A 13,036-nucleotide genomic window follows, 5' to 3' on the forward strand; every position below is an offset into this window, starting at 1 on the left:
GTGCTGCATGTTTCTGGAGTTTGTTTGCAGTAGCTGGAGGCCCTGGCACACCAAAAAAATAAAAATAAAACAAAACAGGGAATTTCTGGTTAGGAAGTATGCAACTAAAGGAGGAGAGAAATAGAGGTGACTGCTTACAAGTGTATCGGGTTTCCTTATGGGGCGAAACTGTGTTCTGAAACAATCATGATTATGGTTGTACAGCATTATGAATGTATTTAAATTCTACTGACTGAAAACTGATGACAGTCTCCAAGGCTCAGCAGTCATTTCAGAAGAGGTGGTAGAAAGAATGTAAGAGCCAAGAGGGAGGAGTTCTTTGTAATAACATCTGCCAGACACAAAGTGGCCCTGATACTCATGACCTCACAGTGACTGACACTACCTACACAAGACCTGCGTAATAGGAGGGGAGGGAAATGACAACACCAAAATAGAAGAGAGGCTAGTTGGAAAGAAGTGAGTCCATGAAGTAGGGAGGGGTTTAGGGGGGAAAATAATAGGAAGGGAAGTAGGATCATGGTCTATTGTCTATATGGATGGAGGCTGTCAAAACATTAAAAGTGAAAAAACTTAATTGGCTAATTTTATGTTATATGAATTTCACCTCAATTTTCTTGTTTTTGTTTTTGTTTTTCAAGGTAGGGCCTCTCTGTAGTCCAGGATAACCTGGGATTTACTATGTATTCTCAGGGTGGTCTTGAACTCATGGTGATCCTCCTACCTTTGCCTCCCAAGTGTTGGGATTAAAGGTATGTGCCACCATGCCTCGCTTCAACTCAGTTTTTTTTAATGCTAAAATATGAACATAAGGTCCTATAATTTAGTTTTCTTGGGTTAACAAAAGGGGGTTGACAGCAACTAGGATACTATGGCTAGTGTTCCAGGGTCCTGCTGTTCCTTCAGATCAGAAGCGAGGCTTACTTCACAGTGTTTGCAGTGCTCAGTAGCTGGGAGAAGTGTCAGGTACTGTTGACAGCAGTAGGAGAGGAGCAGTAGATGCACACTAGAGGAATTATATATTTCCCTGAGTGTTCTTTGAGGTGAAGTCTCTCTGTTCTGTCTCAAATTGATATGTTCCCATTTCGTCTAAGCTACCATAAATCTCAGAGCCAGGGGCTTTGTGGTTAAGATGAAATCTAAGGAACCAGGTTCGATTCCCCAGTACCCATGTAAGCCAGATGTACATGGTGGTGCATATGTCTGGAATTTGCAGTTTCTAGAGGCCCTGGTGTGCCCATTCTTCCTGCCCTCCCTCTCCCATCCATCCATCTATCTGTCTGTCTCACACAGATATTTAGAAAGCTCAGAGCCAAATTGTGCTGGTGAACCTCATTTACTTTACAGCAGGGTCACTGGTTGGTGAGTAAGAGATACTCTAGCCCAGACTGATCTAGAATCACTACATAGTGAATTCTATGGAGTCTCAGGGTTGCCTTGAACTCACAGTGATCCTCCTACCTCTGCCTCCCAATTGCTGGAATTAAAGACATGTACCACCACACCCAGCTGAGTCCCTGAATTTCTTTAGAGCATTTGGAAGAGTCTTGTGATGTCCCCATGTACACCTCACAGTTCTCTCTTTAACTTTTGTCAAGTTAAAAAAAAAAATTTAGAGCCAGGCGTGGCGGTGCACGCCTTTAATCCCAGCACTTGGGAGGCAGAGAGAGGAGGATTGCCATGAGTTCGAGGCCACCCTGAGACTCCATACTGAGTTCCAGGTCAGCCTGGGCTAGAGTGAAACCCTACCTCGAAAAACCAAAAAATAAAAAATATTTAATTGAAACTTCTATAAGTATAGACAATGTTCCATGATTGTAACCTCATACACACCATCCCCAATTCTCGCCTCCCAATTTGCTCTCCATTGAATCCCTTTATTCCATTTTGGTTCTCGTCTATTTAGATATTACCTTTTTTTGTTCTTCCTTTTATGCAAGTTTTGTGTAGGTAGCAACAGCCACTGTGAGGTCATGAGTCTCAAGGCCACTCGTGTCTGGAAGACGGCATTGTAAGCGCTCCTCCTCTTCCTTTGGCTCTTACATTGTTTCCACACCTTTCTTCTTTTTCCGAGGCAGGGTCTTGCTGTCTAGCTCAGGCTGACCTAGAATTCACTATGTAGTCTCAGGTTGGCCTCAAACTCATGGCAGTCCTCCTACCTCTGCCTCCTGAGTGCTGGGATTAAAGGTGTGCACCGCCACACCCAGCCTTTTTGCACCTCTCCCAATGGTTCCTAAGCCTTGGAGAGTGTGACAAAGATGTCTCACCTAGTGTTGAATGCAAAACCTTGACTTATCCTGAGAACTGTAGTAAGTTTTAAGCAGCCCCAGTGGTCACCACCATCTGAAAAGAGAAGCTGCATTAACCAAAAGTGAGAGTAGCATTAATATATGGGTATTAATGTTAAGAAAAGTTCTTAAAAAGGGTAGTTTGGTGACATAATATATGCATTTAGCCTGACGTAGTTTATGCCCCTAGGGCTTGTGACCTCCCCAGCCATGAGCTACTAGATTTTCAGTATCAGGCATGCATTCCATTCATGGAGTGGGCCTCTAGTCCAATCAGAGAGCTGTTGGTTTCCCACATAACAGACATGTCACCATTGTATCAGTTGGTACATTTGGCCTGGCCAGTCATTTGTAAGACTTGCAGGGTCCACTGCTAGTTAAGCCCACTGGTGACTTCTCTCTCCCAAAAGGCAGCATTTAGCTATAGCTTGTAATGTTTTGGGGGCTTAAGGGGTCTTCCTGGCCAATAACTCACTGGATAGTATCCTACCCCTGGCACTGAATTTTTTTTTTTTTCTAATAGTAATCTATGTCTTTGGAGCATGCCATTATTCATCTGCACAGGCTACTTCTGCCCAAATGCTCTGTCTCCCTCCCTCCCTCCCTCCCCTCCTTCTCTTGCTATCTTGCAAGCCCAACAGACTGGCCTTTTCTTATTAGAGAGAGAGAGAATTGGTGTGCCAGGGTTTTCAGCCACTGTAATCGAACTCCAGAAACATGTGCAATCTTGCGCATACATCATCTTGTGTGTCTGGTTTATGTGGAATCTGGGAAGTCTAACATGGGTCCCTTAGGCTTTGCAGGCAAGCACCTTAACTGCTAAGCCATCTCTTTAGCCCTTTTTAAAAAATCTTCTCGATTTTTCTTATTAACAACTTCCATGATTATAAAAAATATCTCATGATAATCCCTCCCCCCACTTTCCCCTTTGAAACTCCATTCTCCATCATATCCCCTCCCCATCTCATTATTTTGATGTCATAATCTTTTCCTCCTATTATGATGGTCTTATGTAGGTAATGTCAGGCATTGTGAGGTCATGGATATCCAGGCCATTTTGTATCTGGGGAACCATTTTGTAAGGAGTCCTACCCTTCCTTTGGCTCTTACGTTCTTTCTGCCACCTATTCCATAATAGACCCTGAGCCTTGTAAGGTGTGATAGAGATAATGCAGTACTGAGTACTCCTATCACTTCTTTCCAGCACCATGATGCCTTCTGAATCATCCCAAGGTCACTGCCATCTGAAAAGAGAAGGTTCTCTACCAAAAGTGAGAGTAGCATTAATATATGGGTATGAACATTAAGAGAAGTGTTTACTGGGCAGTTTGATAAGCATAGTATATACATTTAGCCAGGCAGCAGCAGATGTTACACCCCTAGGGCTCATGACTACCCCTATTTTAAGTTTTCAGTATCTCCCTCACATAAGCCTCTAGTCCAATTAGAGGGCTGTCTGTTGGTTTCCACCGTGACAGATGTGCCACTGTTGCACCTGTTGGCTCATTTCGCCCTTTCTTTTTTAATATAAGTATTATTAGTTAGTGAAGAGGTAGGTTTTTATATAGCTTATGTATAACATCTTAAATTTTGATTAACTGTCTTCCCTCCTCTTCTTCATTCCCTCCCCTTGGTGGATATATTTTAATCACTTTTTTTTTTTTTTTTTTTTTTTTTTTTTTTTTTTTTTGGTTTTTCGAGGTAGGGTCTCACTCTGGCTCAGGCTGACCTGGAATTCACTATGTAGTCTCAGGGTGGCCTCGAACTCACGGCGATCCTCCTACCTCTGCCTTCCGAATGCTGGGATTAAAGGCGTGCGCCACCACGCCTGGCTTAATCACATTCTTGATGCCTACACATTAGGAAGCCTAGCAAGTACTTTTGTTAATCTGAAAAATGTAGAAATGAGTGTTTACTATGGACAAATAGAGCAACGTGAACTTAATTAGAGAACCAGGTGCATGTTCATTCTTTTATTTGAGACCAAGAAGCACAGAATGCACAAGCATGACCTGAGGGGCCAAAGCAGTAGCACACGCAGAGGATGGAGAGCTGCCAAGCAGGCACTACCTAGCTTCGGCATGTGCTCACACCGCAGTGTTTGACTGTCCCTGCATTCATCAAGTCACATGTGCAGCCTTGCCCTCCATTCCATTTTGTTTTGTTTTTTGGTTTCAAGGTAGAGTCTCACTCTAGCCCAGGCTGACCTGGAATTCACTATGTAGTCTCAGGGCGGCCTCAAACTCATGATGACCTTCCTATTTCTGCTTCCCAAGTGCTGGTACTAAAGGCATGTGCCGCCATTCCTGGCTTCCACTGCATTTTATTTATTTTTTATGATTTTATTTATTTATTTATTGAGGGAGAGAGAGAGAGGAGGCAAATATATATAGAGAGAATGGGCACCCCAGGGCTACTAGCCACTGAAAATGAACTCCAGATGCGTGCATCTCCTTGTGCATTTGGCTTACAAGGGTCCTGGGGAATCGAACCAGAGTTCTTAGGCTTTGGAGGCAAATGCTTTTAACTGCTAAGCCATTTCCCCAATCCACCATTGCATTTTATAAGAGTTTTTGCAAACTGAAAGTAAGTGCTGAGGACCTTATCAGGGATGAAGAAGGAGACATTTCTACCCATGTTGTGAGACAAGTGAAGGAAACATGCGGGGCTAGTCTTCATTATTGAGACTCATCAAACAGGGAGCATTGTCCAAAGCCTAAAGGGGGGAAGAAGAAAACCACCACTCTCATCTGTGATCATGAAATCCTTCAGACTAATTAAGACCCAAGAGCACTTTCAAAATATCTTACCATGTCACTGAGACATACTTAAGCCTAGGATCAATGAATCTACATAAGTACTTTTTTAGAAGGCAAGCAAGGGCATTGGAGAAATGGCTTAGTGATTAAAGTAGGTACTTGCCTGCGAATCCTAAGGGCCCAGGTTCAACTCTTCCAGGTCCCACAGAAGCCAGATGCACAAAATGATGCAACTGTGCAAAGTCACAAATGTGCACAAGGTGGCACATGTGTCTGGAGTTAGTTACAATGGCTGGAGGCCATGGTGCTCCAATATACTCTCTGTCTGTCTGTCTCTCTCTTTCTCTCCCTCTCTTTCTCATTCAAAAAAAATACCAGGCTGTTGGGCTTGCCTCAAAAAAATTTTTTTTAATTAAAACAAAAAAGCAAGGGTGAAGACAACAAGGGTGAAGAAAGAGAAAATACATGCTGCAGCCACTGGTCAGAATGAATTCAGAGAGTAATAATTGGGTACTTCTTATGTTGAAAGCATGTTAAAGACACTGTAAATAACTCAGAAGTGGTGGATGGACTTTCAGGTTTGGTTCAGCAGCTGCAGCAGCAAGATGACTTGTTTCCTTGGCCTTGTTTTATAGTCTAGTCTCCTGAGACAAGATCTAGGACTCGGGAGCCCAGCACAGCTGTCTTCTTCAGGAAAGCCTGGAACACCATACTACTCATTCTCTGCCACAAGTTCTAGGAGAAGACCACTCCATGACTCTGTAGCTCTAGGTGAGTGGACCACACAGCAAACCCTGTTCCCACATGCACGCCTTTACTTAGCTTGTACTTCTCTGGCTGTCTCTTAATTAGAAAAATATTAGTCTCTTATCATTTTGTAGTAATACACAATCTCAGATTCCTTATACAAAATTCTAAGACACAGAATGCTGTAAAATAGGAAAATTTGTAAATGCCGACATGATACCACAAATAGAAAATCCATACCAACCTTACATCACAAACACAAAATGGTCATACTAAATATTTAAAATTACCTTGGGGCTAGGGATATGGTTCAGCAGTTAAAGGTGCTTGCTTGCAAAGCCTGTTCCCCAGACTCAATTCCATAGAATCCACATAAACCCAGAATCAGATAGTAGTGCATGTGCTTGTGATGGCAACAGACCTTGGCATGCCCTCCCAACACACACACACACACACACACACACACACACACACTCACTCACTCACACTCACCCACCCTTCAGGCTATGTCTGTGAGGTATATAGAAGTATAAATGAATTTAGTGTTTAGGGTTGAGTTCTACTCCAAACTGAACTTCAGTAAGTATATTCATATATTCCAAAACCTAAAATATCTGAAACCTAAGATACTCTGGCCACAAGAATTGCAGGTAAAGGGATATTTTACTTGTGTCCATCATATATGTGAAAATTATCAGAACTTTTGCTTTGGGCTGGGAAGGTAATTGGTAGAATGCTTGCCCAGCTAGTATACAGACCTGGGGTCAGTCCCAGACCAGGTGCAGTGGAACATGCCTGCAGTCCCAGTATTCAGAGAGAGACTGAAGAGTCTTCAAGTTTAGCTGTGCATAATTTTAGTTGCTATTTTCTAAGTTATTTTAACAGGTTTTAAATAACCATTCTAATTCTTTGTTTGGTCCTGCATATAAGGAATTAATCAAATTTTCTTAAATGTAATAAGTGTTTCTCAAAATAAAAAAACTAATGCTTTCTTACTAACACCTAGTTATAGTAATTTTTATTGGAAGTTTTGATATATAAACATGTTACAAATTGGTCATATTCCTATTAGGTTATCGTCTTTTTTTCCCCTCCTCTCCACCACCATTCCACTGAGGGTCCTCCTCAGAAGGGGAATTGGTAACCACTGTAGGGTCACAAATGCACCAGTCAATTCCTTTTGGGAGGGCATGAACCCCCCCCCCCTTTTTTTTAATGAGAATTGGCATGCCAGGACCTCTAGCCACTACAATTGAACTCCAGACACGTGTACCACCTGGCGTGCATGCATCAACTTATGTGTCTGGCTTATGTGGGCTTTGGGGAGGTGAACCTCTGTGCATGGCCTTTACAAACAAGCGCCTTAACTGCTAACACATCTCTCCAGCCTATTAACCTTATTTTTAAATAAATGTGAAATAATAATACTGAATAGTTTACATAATCATTTTATGTATTTCTTACCTCAAGTGTGCAATGGGCCTATAATTATTAGGTATAATCCCAAATTTAACATAAAAACTAAGGCTTAAAAGAATACATACATACAATTTGTAGGTAGCTTGCCTGGGAAAAATTTCAAGATTTTCTGACTCTTATGTCCCAGTTTTTATATATTGTTGGCTTCTATTCTCTACTTCAATTGATATAGAATTAACAGAACATACTCTTATCCAGATTACGTTATACAGCATTTCACAGTGTTGACTAGTTCTAAACATCATTCAGAAAGAAACATTGTACACAGTAAGTGCTCATATTCCCCCACCTTTAACTTCACTTCACACATTTCTGTCTCGCCTAAGGAGCCAGGCTATTTTATGATGTTACTTAGAGCAAGCTTTTGCTATTCTATTGCACTTTATCCAATTTATGTTGACTGTCCTAAGTTTTGGGTTTTTTATATAAGAAAATTGAGTTGTAAAGCATGTTTATATTAGCCTAGCTTCTAAAATAAGTATAACCTATTAAAATAAAGCATCTCATATTCATTGCTGACTGCCTGTAGCCTATGTTAAGCCTATTGATATTGTAGCAGAATGTTTGTAGTATCTAGGTTTGTAGAAGGAACACAGTGTTGGCTCATCACATCTACAGAGAACTCTGGTTGGCATGTCTGCCTCTCATTAGTGTGGTGATTTAATGTGTGTGGACTGTTGGGGTGGGCCTGATGATTTAGACCAGGACACCTGCTGAAGAAATTAGAGGGCTGGGGAGATGGCTCAGTGGGTAAAGTGCTTACCACCTAAGCATGAGTACCTGGGTTCAAACCCCCAGCACCTATGTGAAGAATTCAAGTGTTGTGAAGTGTGCCTATAATCCTAGCACTGGATGTCAACCTCTAACCTACACATGTACATATCCATGCACACACACATGCATACATAAACATACACCACACACAGACACACACAAAAGTTTTAAGTTACAAAATGAAATGATAAATTGTAAACACCTCTCTTTGTTGCACTTACTTCCCAGACTAATGAGTACATCAGAGTAACAGCATTAGTTTGATCTAGATGTTGGTGTTATGCTAGAACAATATCTTCTTCCTCATAGGCCATGTGAGCACATACTGTCACAAACAGTACTGATACCTGCTAGTGTATATTATTACTAAAACTCATAGAGAAATTAACTACTAAAATAACTAAGAAGAAATAGGGCCAGATTTCATAAGAATCCAGACTTAAAACCCATATTTTCCATAAATTAAAGCTTCATTTTCAGTTTGATTATGTTATAAATCTTGTTGATTATCTCCTCCTTCTAGGTGGTACTCTATATTAATCTTTTTTTAAAATGGGGAGCTGGGCATGGGGACACACATCTTTAGTTCCAGCCCTTTGGAACTAAGGTAGGAGGATTGCTAAGAGTTTGAGGCCAGCTAGAGTGTGACCATACCTCGAAAGAAAGAAAGAAGAAGGAGGAAAAAAAGAAAGAAAGAAGGGAAGGAAGGAAAAGAAGAGAGAGAAATTCTGTGGGATTATAATATTAACCTTAGGTTCCAGATGAAGAGCCAAGCCTGAGTGGAGATTGACGGTTCTCTGGATGTTTATTCAGAGGAAACCCACACATCTCTTGTGTGGATCAGTGAAGGTTTATTATTACATTTCCATGTCACTCTCAGTCACTCTTTGCTATTACAGTTCTGGAAAGATCATGGTGTGTTTAAGAAGTGCAGAGAACAGCACCAGCTTTAGCAAATTATCTAACTTGTCATCATTTCAATCTACACTTTCTTACAAACCTGATAAGATCTAAAATGTGTTAGTGCCCTTATTGGTAGGCTCTGCAAGTAGTGTATTTCATGTGTTACCACAGTACACAAGATACACAGCAGAAGGGGCTCACACCTTAAGCAGAGTAAGGACCTGAAGCACCAAGCGGTTTGAAGTACCCTGTCTTTTGTGACTAAGCTGAAAATCAGATCCAGCCAATTTACACCCTCCCAAAACTGAATTGTGACCCATCAGGTGCATGATTTTAAATGAGACACTGTGAGTGTGTCTTTTATTTATTTCCAAGGAAAGAGAGAGAATATGAATAAATGAGAATGAATGGGTGCTCCAAGGCTTCTACCTACTGCAGATGATTCCAGATGCATATACCACTTTGTGTATCTGCCTTTACGTGGGTTCTGGGGAATTGAACCCTGGTCATTAGGCTTTTCAGGCAAGCATCTTAACCTCTGAGCCATCTTTTTAGCCCTCTTATGGTATTGATAATGTTGCTCTCTTAGCTTTATGGACTCCTGGGATATTCCTTCTAGAGAATTCCCAGCTCAAATTTTAAAAATTCATGCTTTCCAAAAATGAATGCTTTATTTTATGTCATTTATATCCCAGGAAAATACCAGTCTTTTTTAATTCTCATTTTTATGAAGATGCTTAATGGTTAAACATGTTTGCTTGCAAAGCCTGGCAGCCCAGCTTCAATTCCCTAGTCACCCACTTAAGCCAAATGCAAAAAGTGACACAGGTGATTGGTGCTTGTTAGCAGGAGCAAAATGCCCTGATGCATATTATACACACAAACAAATAAATAAAATTTAAAATCTACTGGACTTTATGCCTTATCTCATGTGTCTTCTTCTCTTTCTCCTAGTGAACCTCTGAGAATCTTCAGTTTTAATCATTTGTGTGTGATTGAAAAGCTATGCTTATCACTTTGATTTTCAACAAATAAGATGGACAAACTATAAAATTTACACGAGTGAAATTAGAATACAAAGTTAGACATATGTAAATACAATGTTTTCATTTATATTGAAAACTTATGTCTCAGAAAGAGACACACTTTCTCTGTCTAGTTCTTTCCTGGAAAGAAGTATGAACATTCAAAGCTGAATTATATACTCAGTGCTGATGTAGAATTAGCCATACGCTACTAAATTAAATGTTCTTTTTTAATTAAAAAAATTATTTATTTGAAAGAGAATATGGTCACACCAGGATCTATTACTACTGTAAACAAACTCTAGATGCATGTTCCACTTTGTGAATCTGGCTTTGTGTGGATTCTATGGAATTAAACCCATTCTGACAGACAGGCAAGCACCTTTAACTACTGAGCCATATTCCAGCCCTAAACAAAGGAAATGTTCTTAATAGTAGGTGTGCATGATAGGGTTCTGTAGAGGAACAGGACCAATAAGATGAAGGTATTTTTCTAATATTAAGAATAAGCAATTTCAAAGGGACTTACTAGATTGACTTAGTACAGGTTGCAGTCCAGCAATGGCTGTCTGCAGGCTGGAGAATCGAGAACCCCATAGCTGCTCAATCCGTGAGGCTGGATGCCTCAGCAGCCCCAATGAGGTACTGAAGGCCTGCAGGATTCCTGCAGAGAGGCTGTCTTTGTCCAGTTGAAAGCTGGAGATGCTGTGTTCTGGTGTCAGCAAAGAATGGTAACAACGGGGTGGATGTACTCACCAGTGAGTAGCATAGCCAGCCTGGGGAAGGGCTTGTATTTTCCTGGAGTTTCTTTGTGTATATTCCACTAGGAAGTCTTCCTCCCTCTGTTCATCCTTCCTGGAAGCACCTTCACAGACCTGCCAAAAGGCATGTCTCTTCTTGATTCCTGATCTCATTGATCAAGTTGACATATTTCATAGTCTATGTGGCATGTCTTGATAATATTATGACCAGAATTTTTCATTCCTTAAATTTTACACAATAAGTTGCAATTTGGCTTTAGCTTTTAGTTACTTTAGTTTTAAGTATGCCTTTGTCTCTTTGTTAAGGAAGTGTATTGTGACCTGTTGCACCAGGTGCCCCTCTCCAGTGATACTGAGACACATGGTGTAGAATACCTATTATAGCATCTGGCCCATAGTAGGTTCTTAAGAAATGTTAGTTCTCCTTCCTTATCCATGCTTATTGGGTTGTTTTCTTCTTGTCTTACTTACTGTTTTCTTCCCAAACTTACAGGATATACATTTCAGAAAATATCACTTGATTAGAAGAACCTGTCTTGTACTGGAACTAGCAAAAGGAATGAGGCTTTCAATATTAGAAAAAGAAAAAAGAAAGGCACTAAGAGAAAACTTATGTCCTGTTGATTTGAAGTTTGATTTTTTTAATGTATATTTTATTTTTTTTCTAATGAAATGCATTGTTTTCCATGTATAGATCCTTTGCAAGCAAAAAAAGTCAGAAAGGTGCCTCCTGGTCTGCCTTCTTCTGTAAGTAACTCCCTCTTTTGACTTGATGTTGAATAAATTGGTATCAAGTGTTAGGTATTTGCTTGCTGCAAAAGTATATTCAGTTGGTGCCAGTGGGCATACTGTACATAGTAAGTGTTCACTGCTTAACAAAGTCATTGATTGAGATGAATCCTCTCTTAATGTTCGGCTTTTAGATCTCTCTGCAACGATTTGTAGCTTACTCATGTGCTGTTACTGTGTCCCTGTCATTTCAATTCCCCTCTTGGGAAGTGAATGAGGCCCTAGCTGTCAAAGAAGATCTCCTTTGCAGGTCTTTTGATGTTTAATTAGTCATTATGTTGCTGAGCAGGAGGACAGACAAAGATTAATAGCTGAGAATCTTAGAAATTTACATTTGTAATAATCCCAATGGAGCTAAAGACATTAAGATTCGAGGACATGTTTGGCTCAGCTTGCCTCAGTAGAACTGAGGTTATTAATATGCATAAATCACCAAGTCAGATGTTCATTGTGAAGCCCTTGTGGGTTTTAAAGCCTTCATTAAGCCTTTCCTGGCTTCAGTTTAGCATCAGGAAAGCTCTCAAGCAACTAGTTTGTTGATCCCTCTTTGCTCAAAACTGTATCCTTTGAGAATAAAAATGCTTTGATGCAGGAGGTTGGGAAGGTTTGTGAAGCAATCATTAATGGCTGTAATAATCTAATACTGTTGGGGTGTTTGTGCTATTAAGTACACGTGTTCTTTAAAGCAGTAAGATATTTGTAAATGGACCTACATCATAACCCACCTACTATTTATTTAAAAACTTGTAAGGAAAGAATCCCCCCCTTTCCTTCCTCCCTCATTTTCCGTAGGACAAATTGAGAGTAAAGGTGTTGGACTGAGGCCCTATGCCATTCAGGGTACATCTCTTTGTTGTGTAAATGGATTTGGCCCTTTTATTTGGCAGCACTTAACACATGGGCGCAGGTGCTGCAGAGGAGTCCCTGTTCCTGAAGTACAGACTGAATGGAATATCTGGCTTGGCAACTAGTAACTAGAAGGAGCAGCATGGGCCTGAGATTTTTGCTCTTTTACTATCACTAAAGCCAACATAGAGAGATCTTCTTTTTTATTGTTTTGCTTTCTTTCTCTTTCTGTTCATCCTGTTCTTTCCTGCCTCTCCTTGCATGAGACACATGAGAAGTTGAATTTGAAGGTCAGTTCCAGATGGATGTGAGTCTTAGGCAGCTGTCCTCTGAACCTACCTGCAAGGTGATGCAGCTGCAGTGTTCATTCCTAAGGCTTTGCTTGCCTCAGCACCTGGGCCCTGGAGGCTGAATTGAGAATGCACACCATGCTCAAATCAGTCTCCGCAGAGACAGGAGTATGCTTTCAGCAGCAGCTAAAAATATGTGCACAATTTACATTTTAACAGTTGTGTGCTATGCAAGGATATGTGGCTTGACAGTATCACACATAATTTCCATTAGATTAACAGGCATTGGATTAAAACAGACAACTGCTAAAAATGTACTGGTATAATTAGTTGCTCTTTATTACAATAATTTTATGAAAGTAATCAAAGTTAAAT

At 40.5% G+C, this 13,036-nt stretch overlaps 1 protein-coding gene across 3 annotated transcripts in view; it reads left to right on the forward strand.

Annotated features, from left to right (window-relative positions):
* Tcf12 (transcription factor 12) overlaps positions 1-13,036 on the forward strand; it is a 312,899-nt gene that overhangs the window by 217,034 nt on the left and 82,829 nt on the right. For all 3 annotated transcript variants that reach the window (XM_045160124.1, XM_045160125.1, XM_045160126.1), the window contains 2 exons: positions 5,683-5,818; positions 11,431-11,483. In XM_045160124.1, the coding sequence (XP_045016059.1) occupies positions 5,683-5,818; positions 11,431-11,483 (189 nt within the window). The remainder of the gene's footprint in view (positions 1-5,682; positions 5,819-11,430; positions 11,484-13,036) is intronic.

This window comes from Jaculus jaculus, chromosome 10, assembly GCF_020740685.1.
Source record: "Jaculus jaculus isolate mJacJac1 chromosome 10, mJacJac1.mat.Y.cur, whole genome shotgun sequence".
In the NCBI taxonomy this organism is placed as follows: Eukaryota; Metazoa; Chordata; class Mammalia; order Rodentia; family Dipodidae; genus Jaculus; species Jaculus jaculus.